Source organism: Lemur catta, chromosome 8 (assembly GCF_020740605.2).
Source record: "Lemur catta isolate mLemCat1 chromosome 8, mLemCat1.pri, whole genome shotgun sequence".
NCBI lineage: Eukaryota > Metazoa > Chordata > Mammalia > Primates > Lemuridae > Lemur > Lemur catta.
The window spans coordinates 33,395,709-33,420,564 of NC_059135.1; the positions used below are offsets into that span (position 1 = coordinate 33,395,709).

Here is a 24,856-nt window from a genome sequence, read left to right on the forward strand (position 1 = left end):
ATCAAAATCACTAAATAAATACTTTTGCACATAAAATCAGACAGACCTGAGTTCAAGCCAATTCGTCCATTTAAGACCTCAGTGGCCTTGGGTTTTCTTACCTGTAAAGTGTCAGTGATATCACCTACCATCTCCGCCTCAAATCCTCTTGATGATGTGAAACTGGACCAATAAAAATAGGATTAATATCTATAACACTACCTTCCTAATGTCAACACAAGCTAAGTAGATAGAAGGGGGCTTTTTCTACTGCAGTTAAAGTCTAGAAAGGAGACAGACACTGGTAGAACGTAACAGTGTAGTGGAACCATAAGAAGCAAAAGGTTTTGCTTGTTTGTTTTTGCTGTTCTATCTGGAGGCAAGAGCATCACAAGGCCTTTACCCTTGCAACTCCTCCACTCTCAGAATCCAAAGCTCCCCTGCTCACATTCCCTCCCTACCGAGCAAGGACACCCAGAGGCATTGGGCAGAGAATGGCTGACAACCCATTGCCAGACATAGCATCAGATGAGGTGGATCCGTATCGTGCTGTCAGGAATATTTAGGTAAGTCCTGAGTGTGAGCGGAGCTCTAGGACCCATGGAATAAACTAGGGAAGCTATTTCCAAAGATTCAATTTTAGCTTGAAGTAAAGAAAATGTATAAATACTCTTTGAGAGCTTGCCACCCCTTATCTTTTCTTCCCACCTATCCACGTTGCCAGTAAAGGCATGAATTTACCCAAGTGGAATTCAAGGAGGTGAAGCGGTCCACAAGTAAAATCAACCAGTTGGCTGATATAAGGTGGGTTTTGCTTCTGTCTATTCCACCTCTTTTTCATCATAAAGGTCTTAGATATCTGCATTCCATTATTCTTTCTACCAACAGATTACGTATAATGGAGGGTAGAGAAATTTTTTCCGGCCATTGTAATTCCATTGGAAACTTGCCTTAAAATGACTTCAGGTACCTCCTCCCCAAGTGCCCAGTTTTAAATCCAGGGAGTAATCTCATCATTTCTGGTCCATAGCAATAGTGTACTCTCTAAGATATTTTTGGTATAATAACACATTTTTGTTATCTTTCCTTTTTCAATTAGCTCACAATAAGAGAAAACAATAAAAGTGCTTTTTCATCTCTTTACTCTTGCAGTAATGTGCAACATGAACATAATAGTGTTAAGAAGTCAGAAATAACTTAACACAGAAGCTATAGAAGATGTTTATATTTGCAAAATTTCAACAATTATCTTCTCTAGATTCCCCAAATTAGCATATTTGTTAATCAAATTAATTAAGAAGCTTTTCAAAATAAAAGCAGTTTTAAATAAATATATTCTTTCATAACCATAGAACATTCAGTTCTGTTGGAGGTAACAAACAATACACTCAAGTACTTTATGAAGACATCAGGGTAAAAATGATCTAGATGCAATTATAAATGTACCCTATTAGTCATTTGCTTCTTTTTGTGTATATTTTTCCAAATGTGTTAAAATTATATCATAGATCTTTTGTAATCAGTTAGTTCTTAAATTATCACAAAGATGTTATCTGATCCACAGAATTCATATCAGCTCAACATGATGATGTGATACTGTTTGAACAATATCTTTAAATTTAAATGTAGTACCCCAATCAAAGCCAAGACTTCTTAGCTACCCATGTCTGTCACAGAAAATGAATGCTAGCCTCCTAGTTTGGAAAAATGAGACCTTCCTAAAAATCTTGAAATTCCATAACAATATTATAGTCACATCAAAATTTGAATTACAAGAGCTTTCAGTGTGTTTCAGAGTACCACATAGGGAGATATAAATTCTCTTATGATTAGCTTTCCACTAAAATCGTATGTTTAGTAAATGACTACAGAAAACATCCTAAAAAATGATTTTATTTAATAAATATTTTAAAGAGTTTGCTAACTGAAGAAATGACTTTTCTGATCTTTCCAGAAATTCTGATCATCTCTTTAACGTTTTATTTACTTTTATTTCTACTGTGATTCTTAGGAATTTTTCTAATCTATACTGAATCTATCAAAACATCTATGCTTTGATAAATTTGGCTTCCTTCAATAATAAGCTATTCTAAGATCTCTAAATTAAACGGCAGAGGCAGAGAAGTAAAATTAAACACAGCAACAGGTTACAATAAGTGCTTTTAGAATTTCAGATTAACACATTTGTCCCAAAATGGTAAAGATAAAGGAATAACTTACTAAATGAATAATGCAACACAGAATAGGTTTTAACAGAATTTCTCTCTCTTGCTCGCTCACACACGTGCACACACACATACACTCTTCTACACACATCCACACATAGGTGTTGACACATCTCAGAATTTGAAACATTGCTACTAAAGGCTTTAATTTAGATAAATTAACTACACTAAAATACTGACATTGTGAAAATATATGCTTAAATCCAACACCCCATACAGGGCATCTTTTTGTGAACCTCTAAAAAACTTAAAGAAAACAAGAACAAGGAACTGGAGTCCCTGACAAGAAGGATGTGAGCACGTGGCAATGCTGGGCGGGGTCACAGCTTCCCGTTCTCCTCACCACTCTCCTTCTCCTCTATGGCTTCCAGGCTGCGCTTGCTCTTGGCCTCGGCACCGCTGCTGGGAGCTTTGCTCAGTCCACAAGACAAGCACGCCAGCTGGATCTGCTTCATGTTTTCTAGAGCTTCATGCTTGGCATTCTTCAACAGATCTCCTTGGCCCTACAAACAGGAAAAATAGACACCAAAGAAGAAAGTTATGGGCCAGGCACACTGAATGACATCACTCTATAGTCTTAGTGCCATTGCTAAATGAGGAAGGAAACAGACCCAGGCCTGCAAGCTCACTTTTCCAGGGTTTAATCCAAGGTTCTTTTCTAAAATTTTTGAACGACTTTGCTCTTTAAGCCAAGGACCTCAACTTGAACCTGACCTGGCTCTGTGGCTGTTAGCCATCCTATGAGATTCCTGTCTTGAGGAGTCCTCCTTTTTATGTACTGAGGACAGTCAACTCTTCCATCACCATGATTTGCGACTTTGCACACTCCTGCAGTTCCTACCCCACCTAGACCCAGCATTCCTAGGCTTGAGTGAAAACAAGCTCTTCCTTAAAAGAAGCAAAAGGGGGAAAAGAAGCTCTTCCTTAAAGAAGTAAAAACAAAAATAAAATCAGCTCCTCAGTGTACAAGAGCTTACACAGCAATGTAACTTCTGTAAAGTAAATCACATACCCCTGTGCTTGGTGAGCTGGTTTTTAATATATTGGGTTATCCTGGCAATCTGCCTGTTGTTAAATTGTTAGTAACCCACATTCCTTCTGTCTTTTCCATCATCTTGAGGACAGTGTTCCCATCTGGCTGATGGAGAAAAAGTCTCCGAAGGCTCAACATGTCAATCAAAACAAAAGTAAACGAGGATTACAGAACACATGAGCTGTCATTTACATCAGTGCCCAACAGAGATCTTTGGTGCAATTTTCTGCAATTTTTATTTCTTATTTTGGTTCATTGCTACAACCATCAAGTGCACATGCTGATACTGGCCCAGGGGCGAAAGGACTAAGTGTGAGGAAGCAGGAATGTTTCTATAGTGTATAGACAAAAGAGGAAGCAGCAGCTTCTCTCTCTCTCTCCTCCTCATTCTCACAGCCATGCCTGAGAGTATGACCTTGAAACTAAAGGACAACGTGGGGGGATATGTGGGTTACAGCGATTTCTGGAGTGTTCTTCTATAAAGTGGAGGCTCAGGGAAAGGATAATTCACCAATTTTATGCAAGATCCTCCATGATGCACTATTATATCTTTTTAATTCAAGGAATGCTTCCTTAGAGTGTATGAGGAAGCTTATGTTTTAAAAAGTGTTGGGATACCTCATTCCACAAAATCTATACAGGCACTTCCCAGTTCTACCTTATGTAATAATAGCTAAATCCTTCTAATAACAGTCTTTTACTATATAGGATGAATACACAGTTGGGCTTTGCCTAATGTTTGTGTTAAAGTAAACTTTCCTTCAAGTACCTCAGTCATGGCACGAGATTTTAGAAGACTGGGAGGCTGTATCGTTTAGGTTTCTCGTGAAGAGAAATGAAGCTGAGCCTGATGAGGTTATATGACTGGCTCAAGGTCACAGCTGGATACTGACTGAGCTGGGATCAAAGTTCAGGTCTTCAGCCTTCTGCATCGGTGCTCTGTGCCACACACTATGTTTACAGTCTAGTCTAAGACTAAACGCTGGAGATTAGAGACTGAAGACTGTCAGAGAGAGACACATTTTCTAAGGAAAAAATATTCACTTCACTAGCAGAATTTGAGGAGTCTATTCTTAACAGTATAGGCATAACGAAGGAGTCCCCTCTGGACATTGAAAGTGAAGTCACACCCACTTTAAAAAATGCAACTCTTAAGCAATAATAATAACACAAGAACGTAGAGAGTGCTGACTCTGTGCAGGCACTCTTCTTTGTGTTTTATGTTCATTGGTTCAATCTCCACAACATCCCAATGAGACAGGCACTTTCATTATTCTCAATTTACTGATGAAAAAAACTGAGGCCCAGAGCAATCACCTTTCCCAAAGTCACAACGCTGCTAAGTGGTAGAGCTGGGGCTTAAAGTCCAGAAGTTGGCTCCAGAGTCTGTGGTCTTAACCACTCCCCGATGTGGCATCTTTTAAAGGCAAAGTATGAACTCTCCACAAAGCACATTAGAGCCTCCTGTTCATTGTTATCCATGGAAACAACATAGGTAAAAAGGAAAGCATTGCCCCTGTGACACAGCCTGACAGAACTTAGAAATGGATCTAGAGTCAGGAAGGTAAGAAGCAAGAACACACGGGCAGGGACAAAAGTCAGAGTATCTTCCACCAATTTCTCCCTGGGCCACTTTCTCTTCTGTAAAATAGATGAAAACAACCTTTGGTCTTCCTCACAGTTCTAAGACTAAAGAAAATATGTTGAAGAGCTGTTTATCATTTAAATAATCAGAAGAATAGGAATTGCAATGCTATAAGGTGATCTGGAAAGCAGTTAACATTATGTACTGCTATAATAAATACCTTGTACTGTGTAAATTTTAATATAAATTTGACTAACTTGTTTAAAATACAAGAGTCTGTTTACAGATATTTAGCACTAGTGTTTTTACAAATGGAAAAATTTTTTTAAAAACAAACTATTAATAACGAGATTATACCTACTTTCATTTTCAGAATATTACTTCTAAGTGTTTCCTTTTCATTTAGTTTTGAAATTTTCTTCAAGCATTTTGAAAGCATCACAAAAGCAAAACTGGCATCTTCCATAATTGCAAGAGAACAGTGAAACATGCAAAAATAAAAAATTTGATGCTACTAATGCATACAGTTCTCACATCCCTTTTCTCCTATAGCATATTTATTTCCCATGAAACATACTTTAATCAGCCAAAATGTCATCTTGTTGGTTCTGAGAGGTGGCATCCAAGCCTAAATGCCAGACTGTGCCATTCTAGTATACAGAAGTAAGTCTCTCTAGAAAACAATGACCAATTGGAGAAAACAGTTTGTACCAGTGCACAAGAACACAACTATATCATTTCCTGATAACCCAGGAGACAACACATACTGGCTACACGATATAGACAGAAAAATAAATAGACCAGAAGTAAAACTATTAACTAACAAAGGAAGAAAAAATGAAAGGCTAAGTTGTGAAAAGTGTATGTTGAAACATTTATGTAGCATTTTATCTTCTATTTATTAAGAAAGAAGAATAGAGATCATCTTTCTGTTGATGGTTCAAGGAATCACATACTTTCTTTGGGTCATCCTAATTAAGTTATGAGAACCAGAAAAGACCCATTGTAGGCAAAATTGCAGAGAGGGTGAAGATGATTGTTAACAACCCCTGTCCTAGCATTCCTTTTTTGTGCTGCAATTTCCCATTTTATGTGCAGCAATTTCCCCTAACCATCTAGCAACCTCTCTACTCTGTCACAAACACCTACAAGCTTCTCCTAACTGGCCAGCTTACACCAGATCTCCCTCCAAACATCTTGGTCCTGTGCACCATTTCCTCCAAGATGTATTAGCTGCAGTATTAAGATCAGCTATGCCATTTAAAGCTATTAGTCTGTAGTATATATTTAAGGAGTATTCTAACAGTGCATTCTTAAGAATATGCTTTAATCCTATTCTCCCCAAACAGAGGTCTTTGGGGAGGAAGAGGAAGGAGAAGCCAAGCAGAATTCATTTTACTTGGTGGTATATAAATTGAAACACCTTTTGTATACTAAAGTAGGTCTGGGATTGTCATGGCATGGAATGCAAAATTAATGTATAATTTGACCACTGAACACTCAAATTGAAAGAAATGTCAAGCTGCTGTCAGCATTTCTATGCTAACAACCCGATGGGGATTTATAGTTTCCCTCTTCTGGTACTAGGAATGCTTCAGTAAAAAAAAAAAAGAGAAGGACTGCCTTACCCCAAAGGAAAGTGTGAGTAATAGAGAGCGTCTCAGGCAGGCTGATGCTAAGGGGATAACAGGACTAACGAAGTCCCAACAGCAACGGCCACCACTCAGCCTTCACAGTTATTTAGCTTCTGAATGTATGATTCCATGGCAATTCCAACACGTTTAGAAAGTAACACTTGGAGTCATGGAAAACCACAGAGATCATTACAGAAATTTTGAATCCAAAAATTGATGATGATTAATGAATACTGAAAAAACAAACACTAAGCATTCCTTACCAAATCCTTCCCACTCCATTAAACTGCAATTCAAGCACATTATCTAGAAATCAGGAAATATCTGATGCAATTTAGATTGCAAACAGGCTGCTGTACCATATCACCACAATTATGATTACTACTAATAAATTTATCACTGACAATAAAATATTATCACAACACTAAACAGTAGCTAACATTTACTGAACACTTAATATACTAAGTGTAAACCAATTTGCACACATTATCTCATTATATCATAACTATAAAAGAGGCTAGAATTTTAAATGTAAATTATCTATTCATTATGTATTTTATAATCTATCAAAAGATATTTGAGATTTGTGTTATTCCTGTTCTTACCAAGAAATGCAGTCCCCCCACCCCCGTTTGAAAATAGCTTTGGCTAACATCTGGCACGGTAACTCACAAAAGATATCCCATGGCTCCTTCACACCCATTTTTCCCATGAACTGCACTATCCCTTGTGATATCAGTGCACAAAAGAGCAGGAGAACATAATAACTAGTGTCCTCATCATGTGTGAAGGAAATGCGTGGGTTGTTTCAGACCATACCACAAATATTTAAAGCAGTTAATTGGGACTCTGGGAATGGAAAGCCACTCACGTATACACAACTACACACATAAACAAATGCAGCTCTGTCTCCAGGCCGACTCACATGGGTGTCTTTGAGCACACACTCAGCAGCAGACCGATTTCCCTGACATTCTTTCTCTGGGAGAGTCACATCCACATCTAGAGTCACCCATGGATTGCACTGCAGTAAAAGTCAGCCGCAGACACCACGGGGGGATAAGCAGCTGTTGATTTGCTCCCGCTTCCACTGGTGGAACACACTGCAGTGGGCTGTGCACCACTGCTGTCTTACTAGTTCAAAGACCATGCTTTGGGGAAATCTCTTTATCGTTTAAAGAAGATAAATGCTTTGCTCCAAAGAGGTAAAACAACAACAACAACAACAAAAAAAAAAAATCTGTTACGATGTCCTCCACTTGAGCATTTGAGAAAACAGCAGATCAAAAATGTTTTGACGTCCTGACAGATGTACTTCTCTTGATGTTACACTTCTGGTATGTTGCTGTGTTGGGAATACTGGGTAAAGCTATTCAAAGACGGCCTGTGAAAGCCTAGCTGTGTAGGGAATGTATACAAGATGTTAACAAGAGTTACAAGGTACAAAGTCATAGCCATCATGTATAAAATACTTTAACTGCACAAAAATAGAAGTTTCTATTGCATTGAGTTACCGATGCTCAGATTTATTATTTTTCAACACCTTGGCAACCAAATATTTCAACTACATTCTACTTGCCATTTTTTTTTTTTTTTTGAGACAGAGTCTCGCTCTGTTGCCCAGGCTAGAGTGCCGTGGCATCAGCCTAGCTCACAGCTACCTCAAACTCCTGGGCTCAAAGGATCCTCCTGCCTCAGCCTCCCAAGTAGCTGGGACTACAGGCATGAGCCACCATGCCCGGCTAATTTTTTCTATATACATTTTTAGTTGTCTGGCTAATTTCTTTCTATTTTGTTAGTAGAGACAGGGTCTCACTCCTGCTCAGGCTGGTCTCGAACTTGTGACCTCAAGCGACCCTCCTGCCTCAGCCTCCCAGAGTGCTAGGATTACAGGCGTGAGCCACCGTGCCCAGCCTTTACTTGCCATTTTAAAAGCTGAATTTTTACTCCATGAACAGTCAAGAAATACAAATGAATAGCCATACAGTAGTTCTGGTCTAACAGTCTCGTCTTGATGGAGCTTTGTCTGTTAGCCTTCTGAAACTCTAACCTCAAAAAAATGAAACTTTGCCTTTCAAATCTTTAGTATACAATAAAATTAAATGCAATTTCTATAGGAATAGAAAAGTAATTACATTGAATATGCTCACCTAAGCCATCCGATTTTATAATTTTAAATAAAGCATATCTTTTAAATTAGTTTTGTGACTGATACATTTCAGAACTCGTCATAAACTCCAATAAATTGAGTATTTCTGAAAACTATGGAAACAGAACATAAATAAGTCTTTTTAATACCTGAGAATCTAGTTCCCAAGGAAAATAATTTATAAAGTATAGAAGATATTTTTTAAATATTTTAAGAATAATTTAATGCCAGGGTCCTCACAAAATTATAAAATGCAGCAGATGACATATTTAATAAGCACAACTATACAAAAGGCTCTACAAAGTTTGAAGCCATAGTCTGTTAAAATTCAACATAATGAAAATTACATGTGAAAGTTATATTTAAAAGATATTCTTTTCCCACATTTCGTTCTCAAATAACATCCTGCATTATACAATTATCTCTTCATTAGGAAATCCTGACAAACCTGAAAGCTGAAGGAATGAAGGACTTTAGTTACTTTAAAATGATAATTAACTGCATCTTAAGCAGAAAACCTTTGTATTGGCCATGTTTTTAAAAAATACTTTTTAATATATAGGAGACCATTTTCATGTCCTTGTATATGCAGAGTACTATACATAAATGAAGTAGTTTAAGATTATTTAAACAATGCTCACTAATAATATGATAATAATAAAATTAATAATAATCCAGTAGCAACAGTGATGACAACAGTTACTGTTACTAGTGGCCGATATCTGCATTACTCAATAAAACCCACTGCACTGAGATGCACTTGTTGACCAGAGCTTTAAAAAGATGTATGAAAATTTCATGTCTCAAATTCTCGCTTAACTGTTCCTACTCTACTTTGTTCCAAGCTATGTATATATGAATTGAGACATACCCATCTCCTCCCTTTGCTTTAGGAACAATGGTGGTCTCCCTTAGGTATCAATGAGGACTTGGGCTGAAATTTTTGCTTTTTCCATCTATCCATCAAACAAATTATTTATTAAACACTTACTATATATCAGTCTTTGTCTTTGGTCTATGGTTCTGAATGCTATCAAAACCAAGGCCTTTTAAAACAAATATTTTGTAATGTTTCCTTTATTATCCTAGAATTGAATTCATAAATAATATAACCCATTTATGCATTATTAAAAATAAGTAAATATAGTACCCTAGCTATAATATAAAGGACAAATAAAAGAATGGCCATTTAAAATAAAAATAAAATAGCATGTATTACAATATGTGGATGCTCAGTCAGGCACACCAGAAACAATAACAGAGCAGGCAGATGCCTGTACTTGGTTAATATGAATGCATTTACTTAATAAGAAGTTCATGCCAGTCCACATAAAAATGTATAGGAAATGATCATGCAAATATAGATAGACACAGTATGAAAACAAATAATGGCAACAGACCAGACTTATTTGCATATAATAAAAGAATGAAGAAAATAATCTTAATTAAGGTAGGGATAACATGCCAAGACAAGTACAGACTCCATCACGGAGAAAAAAATCTGATAATCCCACAAGTGAGGAAGCAAATAATGTCCATACACCATGCCAAAATTGCCAAACCTTCAAAAGTACTTCAAAGGACATTTTTCTTGTGATTAATAATATCAGCTTCTACTTCATGGGACCCAGTGGGATGCCTACCATGGATTGTCAATAATTTCAAATAAAGCATCAAATTAAAACCATTATCTCACTTCCCACTTTGTTCCAATATTATTGAATAACAATTATACAGAATGCCCAGAGTGAATAAATTATTCAATAATTTGGAACAATGTCTTTATTTCATTTATATTTCCCTCTCAGTAACTACCTTTTACTCATATATTGAGCCCTTAACAAAATTATTTGAAAAAAATAATAATTAATATCATGTACTAAGGTACTCCAATTTGTATTATAGAGGGTTTAGGCAGGCAGGACTTAATGGAAGTCTTCAGGACACAGGGCAATTTTTCATTGTGTCGTGCTGTCCTGCACCATGTAGGACCTATAGCATTCCTGGCCCTTCCCCCTAAATGCCAGGAGAATCCTCCCAATTACCTCCACAGCTTCCCAGAACACCCCTAGGGGGCTGTACTGAACCCACTAGGAACCACTGGGCTGGACTGGAGGTGGGTGGGCACAATAGTGATCACAGACACCATCCCCACCCCCACAGAACTTAAGTCTAGTGAAGGATAAAGGTATATATCAAATAGCCTCAGAAATGAAGTTATGTCTAATCACAAGTTGTGCTAAGTACTTGAGGGAAAGGCCTGTATTGCCATGAGCACATGTAGTCTGGGGCGTCAGACAAGGCTTCTCTGAGAAAGTGACAACAGAGAACAATTTGAAAAATGAGCTGACATCTTCTCTTCTTTCTTGGCATCTTCCAATCAGTGAAACATGGTACAAGCATTTTTGATGCTTGACTTTAGTCTTCAGTCCTCCTATATAGTCTATCAGATACAGATATAGATGGTATGGAAGAGTGTTCTGGAAGGATACTTCCTCTATGGCACAGCACTGAAGTTGCCTAATGCATCCCATTTTTCTTTATATTTTCTCTATTTAGAATTTATTTTGTTTCCTTGAAATGTATACCTGGAAGAAACACTGAAAGTGGAAAACACTCAATAAAGTATCATCTAGTGGCAGGATCATTTAGTTCTGCTAAATAAGAGTTCTTAGTAATTATTTCAAAGTTTTGAGACATTTGAAGGACTGTTTTTATAACTTTACAGATGAAGAAATATACTCAAAAAAGCTAAAGAATTATATTGCCCAGGTTCACACAGGACAGAAATGTGAAGGAAATAACAATAATGCCTGCTTCCCAGGCCAATAGATGCTTTTTAATAACTGTGTTTTTTTTTTGGTTTTGGTGGGGGGGCTTTGTGCATTATGTATATTACATGATAGGTTGCACCTGTTATCTGATACTGCCGTCTCCAACCCCTGGGCCATGGACGGGTACTCGGCCTGTTAGGAACCAGGCTGCACAGCAGGAGATGAATGGCAAGCAGGCGTGCAAGTGAAGCTTCATCCATATTTACAGCCGCTCCCGGTCACTCACATTACCGCATAAGTTCTGCCTCCTGTTGGATAGGCAGTGGCATTAGATTCTCATTGGAGCATGAACCCTACTATAAACTGCACCTGTGAGGGATCTAGGTTGCACACTCCTTATGAGAATCTAATGCCTGATGATCTGAGGTGGAGCTGAGGTGGTGATGCTAGCACTGGGGAGCTGCTGCAAATACAGAGTATCATTAGCAGAGAGGTTTGATTGCACAATAAATGTAATTCGCTTGAATCATCCCCAAACCATCCACCCCCACCCCTAGTCTGTGGAAAAATTGTCTTCCATGAAACTGGTCCCTGGTGCCAAAAAGGTTGGGGACCACTGATCTAATAGATCTTAGAAATGCAGAGAAGAAAATATAGCTTAAGACCTTGGTTTATAAAAGAAAAAATTCTTTGATAGAAACCTATGAATGTCCCAGACATAAATACTACCCTTGTGTTGATACTTTGATTTCTGACTTTTGACTTCAATGTGAGCACAGGGTTTGGAAGCATTTAATAATTTTAATCTGAGCAAAATTATCAGAAAAGTGAAATACAAAAGCAATGGTAGAAAATTCATGAGTAGGGTAAGTGCTAGAAAAAAATGACTGGTTTTCAATTTAAAGATATCATCATAAGCCCTGATAGATCAGATTCCAAAACAAGAAAGTTGAAGACGCAAATTCATGACAGGCACAGCTGAACATTTTAAAGGATGTTATTCATTTGAGGACTCATCAATTAATTCTCAGACCCCTGGGATGGCAGTTTCTCCTTGCAGGACCCATGAGCCCAAGAACCTCCCACAAAAGTTGGCTGCCTAGATGGCAGCACACACAAGCTGAGGAGTAGAACCAGAACTCCAGGAGAGATGAAAGAATACATTTGATTCTAAGGATCCCACATTTCTCTCATATAATAACAATTCGACCTACAGACTTTGAACTGTAACTATATTGCTATTCTTATAGGTGAATTTACAGTATCAGCTCCACTCATACTGTACCTGGGTTCAAATCCTGGCTCCACGACTTAATAGCTTTTTGACCTTAGGCCAGATCATTCAGTGCCTCAGTTTTCTCATCCATAAAATAGCTATAATAATTGTACCCATCTCATAAATTTATTGTGTGACTAAGAGAGATAATGAAGTAAATCACTTAGAATAATGCCTGGCACACGTGGCAAACTCATGATTGTTAGCAACTATTATTCTATAGGCAGAAATGACAATGTTATAGAACAGTCCACTATACTTTACCTCACAAAATGTGAGGAAACAAAAACACCTTGAAACTTAAAAAGACAAGTTAACAAAGTGGGGAGAACAAACTGTTACTGAGCATAAAAGATAGGATTATGTCATTCATTCATCCTATGAAAGACCTCATAATGTTTAAAACGAGAAGAATAACAATTGCATTAATGTGGAAATTTTCCTTGGGGGACCCCAGAAAGTGTCGCCCTTCCCTCTTCTAAAGCTTATTTGCTTTTTTTTTAATTTAGAGGCTACAACATTGTTCAATTTAAAACACCAAAGCGTTGCTCACTATTGGAATAAAAAAATTAAAACAGCTGTTTCATTTAAGCCAGATGAGAAAGTAAAAATGAACTGAAATCATCTGTCACTGAAAGAAATTAATGACAAACATCATCTTTTGTGACAGACCTGTTTTATTTCTGAAGATACCGTAAGATGAGCTCCTACAAGGGTGCTCTGTTTAAGAAGCCATCTGTCTGCTTTGGGCAAATGACTGTGAGCCTAATCCACTTACAGAAAATGTCAACAAAATTGCTTCAACACCAGTGAGCTGAATAATAGAAAACCCCAAGCTAAACTTTAAAAATATGATTCAACTGCAGGGAGCTTTATGAATTTAAGTTTGTGTGATGATACTGGTATCCTGAAAATTCTCTCGCAGTCATTTTGACAAAAGAACCATTCAATGAAACAATAGAAGTCACTGCTTGTTGATTCCCCTGTTCTCTGTTCTTTCCTTCCCATTATTGTGATCATCTGCCTCTATGTCAACAGAACTAATAAGAAAGGACAGAAAATTAATATCAATCTTTAGCGAGGTGACAAAGGTAATTAATCGCATTGCAAATGAAACTCTAGTAATGGATGGTCATCAGCCCACTTCACAAACACTGTTTAAAAGTTCCAATATCTCAAATTAACTTTCCATGGATAATAAATGACCCTGAAATCTAAATTCATACTACCACCTTGAGCACCATTAGCCAAATACAGAAGGGACTTCTATAGAAACTTCCACTTAGCCAACTCATGGTATTTCCGTTTCAAAAAGATCATTTACAACAGCATGAAAAACTAGGATTATCCAAATCCTGGAGAAGACAAAGGATATAGAGATAGTTACTAATATTAGAAGAATAGTTTAAAAATACATTCTGGTATTTGCTTGGTACGATTTCACTTTAAGAAGTTACTGATTAATTATTGCTCACATTACTGGTTATTTGATCTATCCAAAAAATAATTTTGCAAAAATGCCAGAATAGAAGTGCAAATGCAATAGTAGGTCCACAACCAGAATGAACTGATCACAAAATGGTTTCAGCTGCTTCACCACCTCCACAGTGCTGTGAATTTCAGCAACTAAGTGGTTTTTGTGACAACTGGTCCTGTGTCGCACAACTCTAGGGGACAATTTAATTCACACTGCCATCTATGTGCATGGTGTTTCCTACAGCGCAAAGACAGTTGCATTGCATCTGGTCTAGACATGTCCTTTGACCAAGTGCATTTATTCTTTATTCTCTGCAAAATCATAATTCTTTTAAAGAGGCTGAAATTGTCTCCTTTGAGAGTGAATCATGGCATGTGCAGGGCCAGCCTGTCTAGTGGCCTTGTGGGCACCATTTATGCTGGCATGAGTTCCAGGTTCAGTGTCAGTTGGAGTGGCCAAACAGTTATTAGCAAGACATTGTCAAAGGGGCAACTGCCCTCCACCTTCTACCCAATGAGTCTTTTTTTTTTTTTAATGAATCAGGCTAAGACAGCTATCAAATAAAATGTCCTACTTCTTCAATAATTAAATTGAAGATGTGGCCAGCTCAGCTTTCTCCACTATGACTGGCTTGGGGATTTGGTCATTAATGAGATATTCCCTCTTGGTGCCCCAAATCCAGCGGAGCATTTGCTTGAACAATAGACTAATGTCACTCCAAGGAAATGTTAAGACCTATTTTCCCTAATCTGAGATTGGCTCAGGTTTCAGATCTCAAACTCAAGCTATCCACAACATTAAATTAATAGCAACACATTTTCCTCCAGCTTTCCATGTTTATTTCAAAATTTTTCAGTCTTACGCAAAAGCTGAATGAATAGCATCCATATTTCCCAATTGTTCATTTTGGACCATGTTGGTTTGATCGACTTATCTATCCTCATCTATCTAATTATGCATAGTTCACCCTAACTACTTCAGTGTGCATATCGTGAAAATAAGGACATTCTACATAACCACAATGCTATTATTACTCCAAAAAAATTAACATTCCTTCAGTAATTTCATCTGATATACAGTCATATTAAATTTTCCCAAAAGTCCCCAAACATCTTGTATTGTTTTTTTTTAAATCCAGAATCCAATCACACATTACTGGCATCTTTGAAAATAATGACCCAGTTATGTGAATAAAGTACAAGCACGTGTGACAGAGAGTGCACTGGGAAACTCAACAGCAAGTTCACAGCAGTAAATACCACTCACTCAGAAGACAAACGTTTCCACAGCTTTTTTCCCGTCAACTTTATGGAATATGCACCATTAAATCATCACATACACTTGTCAAAACATTTCTTCTAAATGTCAAATACCATCACTCTTACATTCTTATTTTAAAATCAACTTTATAAGTATATATGCTTGGGAAAATTCACCATACATTCATTAAACCCATATAATTTTTGTAAGTGTCAAGCTGATGCCTCCCTAATCCTTCTTCCTATCCAGGCCTCAGATTTCTTCCCAGAATAGATTACTGTGAAAATCAAACTATCAGCAATGAGTCGGAAAGAACATTTATATTCAATTCCTTAATGTGTCAGTAGCTGATATTTCATAGAACTAACTTGGATATGTAGACTGAAAAAGTAAACATTTTTAAAGGAACTTTAAATTATCACCATGTAGAAAATCCAGAACTCCATTTGACAAGCCCTATGTGATGCTGTGTGTGACCAGAGACCCCCGCTACAGAAAATAGCCCCAGGCTGACCTTGAGTTGGGATGGCCTTGCTCTGAACTGTAAGAGCCTACCAAGCATTCACACATGGCCCACGGGGAGCCAATCAGTAGCTGGCCAGTAACCTATGAGATGGCCTGATGCCAGGCAGTAATGACAGTAATTAGACAAAACAACCAGAGACTGGAACTGAAAAACCCAAAAGCCTTAGTCAACTGCCCACAGAAAGGGGTGCTAGAAAATACAGAGAGGAAAGAAAGAGAGAGCAGCAGAGCTGAGCCCCTCTAAGGCCACAGGTACTAGGGTGAAAAGCCACAAATTCTTGCTCCCAAGGGAGAATAAAAGATAACACAGCCCCCTAAAGCCTGCACGAATTGTGAGCCACCCTGTAGCCCGAGATGCCATTAGGCTGCCCCATGCGTGGTTCCTCTTCCTCCCGGGAGATGTGTGTCCTGCATTGGCACAGACAGTCTCACCTCAGGAGTGAGTCCCTGTTCCCTGTAACTCGTGCAAGGAAAGAAAAGTTTTATTTTAAAGGAGAAATGACAGGACTGTGACAATTCTAATCACACCATTTTATTGGTTGATGACCAAAGCAAAATAGAGTTTAAATCATGCTTCTGTCCCAGCTAAGGCATTCTAAGCTTCTTGTAGAGAAAACCAGCATCAGTAGGAAGGATAGGAAGAATGTCGTGGGTGTCTGCAGTGGGAATGATTAATCAACTATGAATTGGCTGTGTGACCTTGGAAATGTCCCTAACTCCAGTGGGCTACAGTCTCCTTTTCTACAGAACATAAGAATTTAATGCGTTCTTTGAGTTCACTTTATATAGGGCTCCATTTAAAATTGTTGTGTTAAAATTCATCATTTAATTGTTTTAAATAAGAGAGACTGTCTAACGGGAAAGAGATTTTAGAAAGCAGTTAAAGTGCCATGATGGGAGAAGAACAGGGTCCTGTGGGAACACATGCAAGGATACCTAACCCTGCTAAGGGTGGAGTGGCAGGAGAAGCAGTGTCAGTGAAGGCATCTTGAGGACAGTCCCTGAGAAAACACATGAATCACAGAGAACTGTGCCCTGGTATAGTGTTAGGAGACCCCCAAGAGGGTGGGGGTCTCCAGGGAGCCAGGGCACAAGCTTCTGAAGGATAAAGGACAGCCCACGTGACTGCCCAGCAGGAGAGCATCCCTGGTGTCACTGAGGAGCTGGAGAAGTTCACTGTGGCTCAAGTAGTGCATGGAAGAGAAGGGGAGTGGAGAGGCAGGGAAGGCAGGGCACAAAGACCTTCATAGGGGAAGTTAGGAAGTTTGCAGGAAGAGCAGTGGGAATGGCCACAACTAGTCTTACATTTAGAAAGTTCACCCCAGCTGCTGTGCTGCAGAAGAGGGCAAAGTATAGGAGAAAGAAAAGATTTTTCTTACTAACTTGGGTGATAAATGAAGATAACCAAGGTGATGGCTATGGGAATGGAGATTTCCTAGGCAGATATTTTGGGGGTTGACCCAATAGTACTTGGTAACTGATTAGAGGTGGAGGGTTAGCAGAAGGATCAAGGATAACTCCCAGGATTCTGGCTTGGCTAACTCTGGGTTGTCGTTCAATTCCTTTAAGGAGGGACCCAGAGGTGTGGCTGAGGGCAGGCAGAGATGTGGATAGACGTGAGCACAGTTAGAGACATGCTGACCTTGCTGTGGCTGAGGGCACTCCCAGGTGTGATGCCTTGCGGGTAATTGGTTGTATGGTGCATTGGGGTGGGGAGTGAGTGTGGGTCGTATGGGGACAAGGAGAGGCACCGGGGCCAAAGGTATACACCTGGGATTTGACAGCATAGCAAGGGTAATGAAAACCACTGGCATGGACAGAATCCCCCAGAGAGAGAAGGAGCGGCGAGAAGAGAGCCTACAAATACCAGCATATAACAGAAGAGCAGAGGATCCTGGGCAGGAAGAGCCAGAGACGTAAGAAGAGGGGAGAGTGTGGTGTCCCAGAAATGGAGGGAAGCAGTGTTGCAAGAAGCGGGTAGTGATTACCCACATAGCAATGTTCCCAAGTAGTCAAGTGAGATGAAAGCTGAAAGTGTGTCCACAAGATTTTGTGACAAGGAGGTTACTGGTGACCTTGGTAAGAACTATTTAATGGAGTGTCAGGGGAAGAAGACAGATTGGCTAACAAGTGAGTGGGCAGGAAGGAAGTGGATACAGCAAGTACAAACAACCTTGTTAAGCAGCGTGGCTGTGCAGGCGAGGGGCAGAGCGAGGAGGGAGACTAGCTGGGGGCTGGAAGTCCTTTATAAAAGCCTTTTATAGATCTACAAATGCGCTAGGCTGAATAATGAATTGTGAAAGGAAAAAGACAAAATATGAAATGGAATAACTAAAAGCCTCTACTTCCAGGATTGATCTTCCAACTTGATTTTCATAGTATCCTAATGTTCTTTTCCTTCTTAATTCAGAGTCCCTTTATTTGTGTGAAGTGAGAAATTTACTTGCAAATAAAAATGTAAATAATATTAATTTAAACATACAAGTGAATCTACCTAAACTTAAAAGTAAAAGAAAAAAAGAAGCAGGGCTGTCTCATATTCCATGCATTAATGATTACCTCCAGAAAATGAAGAATTCTCACACTGCCCAGCAGGTGGCTCCCCCGTTTTGGGCTTAGGCAGGGAGCAGATGTCTGTCCACAAAAAGCTTGTGCTCCAGTGATTAGAAATGGCCTTCTAAAACCACTTGGTTTATTCCTCTGCATCCACGTAGATTTGCACCTCTATCATTCTAACTGTGAAAAAGGACCTCAAATAAATTCTGAAAACTTACAAAGTCATCAAAAAACATTATTGTATCAAAAGCCTGTGTAAGGAAGCATTTAAATTAGAAGTGAACTCTGTGTACACACATTTTCAGATGGAAAATATCTTTCTTAGCAAAACCTGAAATTGTCATGCCTTTTCAACGGCAGAAAACATATCTAGCTACTTGCTTGCACAATTTGGTGAAAGGACAAAAAATGGTAACTTAAAAGTATGTCCAATAAATTTTGCTTTATATAATTTTAAGAAAGATTAAAATAGCCATGCCTCTTATATGTATAAGGCAGTAACTTTATATTTGGTGTTTTGAGGATTTTAACACACAACTTAATCTAATATGATGTAAAGGGCTCAGGTTAAGTAATTTGTGGTATTAAGACAAAGTTCTTTCTCTCCTTGATAAGGGTCATTAGCATGACTTGGCATGTTGAAAATGTTATCCTTATGCATTTATGAATATTCCCAGTAAGGGCTGAAGGGCAATTTGGAAAGTCCACCCCATAGATACCTCCCTTTGCCACTATCCCATCTAGTTGTGCCCTAAATGCCTACTAACACCAGAAACAACATGGGTAAGAAAAGGGCAAAGGTCAGTTACAACTGCCAGTGTATAAAGGGACTAAGAATACACACACACACACACACACACACACACACACACACACACACTCTCATGCACCATACTAGCTAAAACCAGCTTTCCTCACCTGCCAACCTGCTCAGGAAACGGTCCTATCACTTTTAACTTGCTAATGGTATAAAATGAATGTGAGCACTTCAGATTTGGAGGCCAGATGGGAATGAGATCAGCGCTAAGGTGAGGATGGCTCCCTCCACACAGTGCCTTGGGCAGTTCCCCATTGGCCTCAGATCATGTGACCTCTTAGTCTTTCCATCGTTCCTCATTTTCTGAAAACCTTGAAGAAAAAGAAATCTGAAAGAATAGCCACTGAGCAAAATCACCTCAGAAGGAGATAAGGTCTGTTTTTATGGGACAGGCACATATTTATAATCATGAATGTAATTCTTGTTCAAAGAGATGTCTGGGCTGAGTCATAGAGTGTGGAGGAGTTGGGGGAGGGGCAGAAGAGTATATGTAAAAACACAGAGGCAGGAATAGACGGGGAAACTTGGAGAATTGCAGAGGGACAGCCACTGGCTACAGCAGAGGGGGTAAAAAGAAACTAATAGAAGAAAAACAAGGCAGGTCATTAAGGAAAATGACCTACTTAACAATAGGGAGCAACTTCACTAGAAATAATTAAAGGCATCATATACACCTAGACAGGATTTTAATACTTTGTTACTCTAGAGATTTGAGAAGCTATATTCTTCTAAAAATGTTTATTAATATTTGTATATTGAATATGGTCATATTTGTGCTGCCAAAGTAAAAACTGAAGCATTTTATTTAGAACACTGAAGCATTTTACCCAGTTGGCTAGCAGGATCCTATCCGCCACACTCTTCCTTACTCTTTAACTTTCCTTATTTATTTGTTCAAACCATATTTATTTGTCAGCCAAGCTGACACCTGCCAGAGCATGTTTCGGTACTAGAAAGAAATCAATGGATCCTGGTGGCCGTCTCAGCTCCCTTCAAAGAATGACCTTTAGGTGTGGCAACAAAAGCATATTCCCTACCATGAGGTATTTTTTTTTTATAATCCTCAGCTTCAGGTTGCATATTTTAATAAAGTCTTCCACTAAGGTCAGCTTCAAGGTTATTAAACCAACACAGCTGATTTCCTTATTCTCTACCCACTTATTATTTTCTTCTTTTTTGTCTTGTACTTAAAAAAAATGGGGAGTGGTTGTGTTGAAGTTGAGTTTAATTCTGTCATCTATGGAAAGCATAAATGTTCCTATACTATCTTAAAGTAATAGTCTCCAACACTCCTTATATGTGTAAATCATGTGATGTTTATTTTATATAGTCAGGTATTTTAAATAAAAGAAAAAAATGTAAAAATCCCCTATTTACTATGAAAATTACTAATACATACAAAAATGAACACTCACAAAATACAAAACCTCGACACTCATAATACTAAGAGAAAAGGAAATCTGTCTCTAGTTTAAAATCAAGCCCCATTCCTCATTTTGAAGGCCAGACTAAGATGAAATTTGTATCATGGCCTGCAGCCAAAAGTGGACTATTTTGGTAGATACATTTATCTTCTGTTCTGTAAGGCTGCAGTCCCCAATCCCTGGCCTTGGACCAGTACCCATCCATGGCCTTTTAGGAACCAGGTCACACAGCACAAAGTGAGCAGCAGGCAAGCTATGGGAACTTCATCTCTATTTACAGCCGCTCCCCATCACTCACATCACAGCATTAGCTCCACCTCCTGTCAGATCAGCAGCAGCATTAGATTCTCACAGGAGCGAGAACCCTACTGTAAACTGCGCATGCGAGGGATCTAGGTTGCAAGTTCCTTATGAGAATCTAATGCCTGATGGTCTGAGGTGGAGCTGAGGCAGTGATGCTAGTGCTGGGGAGTGGCTGCAAATACAGATTATCATTAGCAGAAAGGTCTGACTGCACAATAAATGTAATGTGCTTGAATCATCCTGAAACCATCCCACCACCCCACCCCACCCCCACCTCCAGGTCCATGGAAAAATTGTCTTCCATGAAACCAGTCCCTGGTGGCAAAAAGGTTGGGGGCCACTGCTCTAAGGAATTGACAGTTAAGGGCTCTCCTATTTGACTTTACAATTCCAGCATAACTCTATAGCCCAGACAGTTTGCCAATGGAACTTTCTGCAATGACAGAAATGTTCTGCATCTCTGCTGTCCAGTATGGTAGTCACTAGCCATGTGTGGCCACTGAGCACTTGGAATGTGAGTAGTGCCATGAGGAACTGAATACCTAATTTTATTTAACTGTAATTATTTTCTATTTAAATAGACACCCATGATTAGTGTCTTCTGCATTGGACAGCACAGGTTAAAAGATGGTGCCAACCTTCAGCAATAGAGTGACTCAAGTAAAATTACTTTCCACTATATCCAGCCTCTTTCCTGACATAGCACTTGCGCCAGCTACAATTAAATAACTAATTATGGCTTGCACTTTTTAACATCTGTATCTCCCATAAAAACATAAACTCAGTGAGTGCAGTGGCTGCTTCTGTCATGTTCATGGTAGTGTCCCAGCAGTTAGCACAGGGCCTTGCCAAAGCAAGGCTCCAAAGTATTTGTTGAATGAAAAAATAAATTGGGTGTCACTGAACACATGCTATCCTCAGCCTAGGATTCCCAGGATCATTGCCACCCACCACAGCAGAATCTCATTTTCCAACTTCTTAATTCTGGCAAGGAACAGTCAACTCACCCCAAAGTTAGCCCATTCTTTTATAACCAATATTTTGACCCCTACCTTTTACTCAGGGGGCCCTTTTTAATAAGAGTCTTCTGGAGACAATTAACAAATGACTGACCTTCATGCTATTTAGTGATTTCAAGGTCAGGGGGAGTAATAATAAGTACATCTGGGGAAGGCAGGAGCCAGTGGAGTAACAATGGGTATATTTGTTGGGAGTTGAGCTAGTGGAATTCTTCAAATCACACCACTAAGGAGACAGTCGTGTCTGCCCACATGGAGAACAAGTCATGTGGCCAAGGGCACCCCAGTTTACATAAAAATGTATTCTAATTAAATTATATTTTTCTGCCAATGATCAAGAGAAAATTGTGAGGTTTTAAATTTTTTTCCTGATCGGTTTTATATTAGGAAATTCAGACTTTAGCTTTCAGTCTTTCTTCTCCTGGGTCCCTATATTAATCTGCTCAGGCTGCCACAACAAAGCACTACAGACTGGGTGGCTTAAGTAACAGATTTATTTTCTCACAGTTCTGGAAGCTAGAAGTCCCCTATCAAAGTGTTGGCGGGGTTGGTTTCTTCTGAGACCTCTCTTCTTGGCATACAGATGGCTGTCTTCTGCCTGTATCTTCACATGGTCTTCCCTCTGCACCTAAGTTTCAAGTTCCTTTTCTTATACAACACCAGTGATAACGGATTAGGGCCCACCCCAGTGACTTCGTTTTAATTTAATTACCTCTCTAAAGGTCCTACCTCCAAATATAGTCACATTCAGATGTCCTGGGGGTTAGGACTTCAACATACGAATTTGTGGGGTCACTATCCAGCCCATAGTAGTCACTCCTCTTCCAATGTTCCAATTTGTCACAAGTTAACTTTTTATTTATATTCAACTACACTAGAAACCTCTGTGTTTAAAACTTGGAGATAGTTTGCCTGTTGTACTGTAAATAATAAAACCTTCCAAGCTCATCTGAAGAAGGCAATGCACTTATCCTTCTGCATTCATATATTTGTAAGTTTAGGAGTTTATTTCTATTATAGATTTACCATTGTTAATGAGCTTTTTCATTCATTGTATATGAAATAGTCATGTAGCAAGGGTAGGGGGTTGGTGGCGGGAGTCTTGTCACACTATGGACAAGGACTCCAGGTCCAGACTACCTGTGTCTCAATTCTAGCTCTGCCTCTCATTAGCTAGTTAACCTTGTTAAAGGTTAACGATTACCTAGCCTTTCTGTCCAAGTTTTCTCATGTTTAAAAGAAATACTCAGAGCATCTACATACATCACATGGCTGTAGTACAATTAAATGATTTAATGAGTACAAGGCACTTGGAACACTGTCTAGAGAAAGTATATATTTTGTAACTATTAGTTATTATTTGTTGTTAAATTGCATTCTATATTTTAAAAATATGTTCAAAAAGAGAATCAAATTCATCAGTGCCAATCAGTCATATCCTTGATTCCAGTTTTTTGGTGAATATTCTGAAATGTCCTAAAATGCCCTGCTTCTTGCTGGTGTATCCAAGTTGTTTTTCAGTAAGTTATTAGATAAAAATAACAATGATCTCAAGATGAGGGGATTACTGTAAAAGTGTAACTGAGACCAAAATGAGAAAGTTTGCCAGTTTGGGGCATAAGTGAATTCTAGGAAGGAGAGCCTTTTCTCAAGGTATTTTCATATATTTATAGCACTAGGTATATGATGAACTCTTAATAAATACTTGAAGAGCAACAGTGATGAAGATGGTGAGGATTCACAAAGGGAGGAAGGAACTCAAAGATAAAAGGTACTCAGATTTTTTTAAAAGATCATATAAAAATTTCTAAAGTTCAGCCACTTGGATTGTTAATGATATCTGAACCATGCTGGAAAAAGACAATAAACCTAAAGAGAATTAAAATATCTTTTTTCAGTCCTCTTATGATCAACTAAAGGCAATAATGACTAAAGTCTTCTTGCACTGGGACAATTTTTTTTATAAGTTTAAATTCACATAATACAATTGAACTAGCACATCTTGAGTACATATTGTGTACTCCTATCATAATAATAAAAAATTAAAGGTAACCCCCAAAACAGTCACCAGTTGCCTGACAGTCAAAAGATGGCCACCAGAAAGAAGAAAAAATGAAGGTGGGCATTGGGCCTACTGGAAAAAAAGGTGAAATCAAATTACCAGTCCAGTGCATATGGGAGCCTCCCTGTATTCTGGAAAGACAGAAGACACCTGTAGGAAAGGACAAAACTGAGAAAAAAAGTAGGCCAGGGAAAATGAAACTCTGGGAGGCTGAAGGAGGAAGAGCAGGAGAAAACATCAACCCATGGAGCTGCCAAGAACTGCAGGAGCGCCCACCTTCCTAAGTGGCACACAGACATCGAATGGTGCCACTGGATACCAGGACTAAGGATGTGAGGGACAGGCTTTGGGGTCACACAGATCAAGGTTTGCACCCACCTCTCCTGCTTCCTAGTTAGTTACTTTGTCTTGAACAAATTGCATAGCTTCCATGATCCTCTGTTTTCTCATCTAAACTCAGCACTGTGCTAAGGCACAGTCCTTACCCAGAGGAATTGGATTTAGCATTAAAAAAAAGACATGGGGACAAATGATTGCAATATAGTGAGTCAAGGTGGTGAGCACTAGAATAAAATTGCTTACAAGCTACAAATCTGGTACTAAAAAGGAGCTTATTTGGATGTGATGAAAATTGGGGTGAAGGCATGGAGAGAAAAGCGTGGGGAGGCTTCCCTGGAAAGGCCACAGACCACACCAAGGATCCAGTGAGGAAGAACTGGCAGGTGACTGAGGCAGGATCAGCACATGGCATTCTGAAA

General features: G+C 38.8%; 1 protein-coding gene across 1 annotated transcript in view; it reads right to left on the bottom strand.

Moving 5' to 3' along the window:
* Nucleotides 1-1,107: 1,107 nt before the first annotated feature.
* PLCL1 (phospholipase C like 1 (inactive)) overlaps nucleotides 1,108-24,856 on the bottom strand; it is a 298,233-nt gene continuing 274,484 nt past the window's right edge. The window contains 1 exon segment of the mRNA XM_045558795.1: nucleotides 1,108-2,707. Within this exon segment, the coding sequence (XP_045414751.1) occupies nucleotides 2,525-2,707 (183 nt within the window). The 3' untranslated portion in view covers nucleotides 1,108-2,524.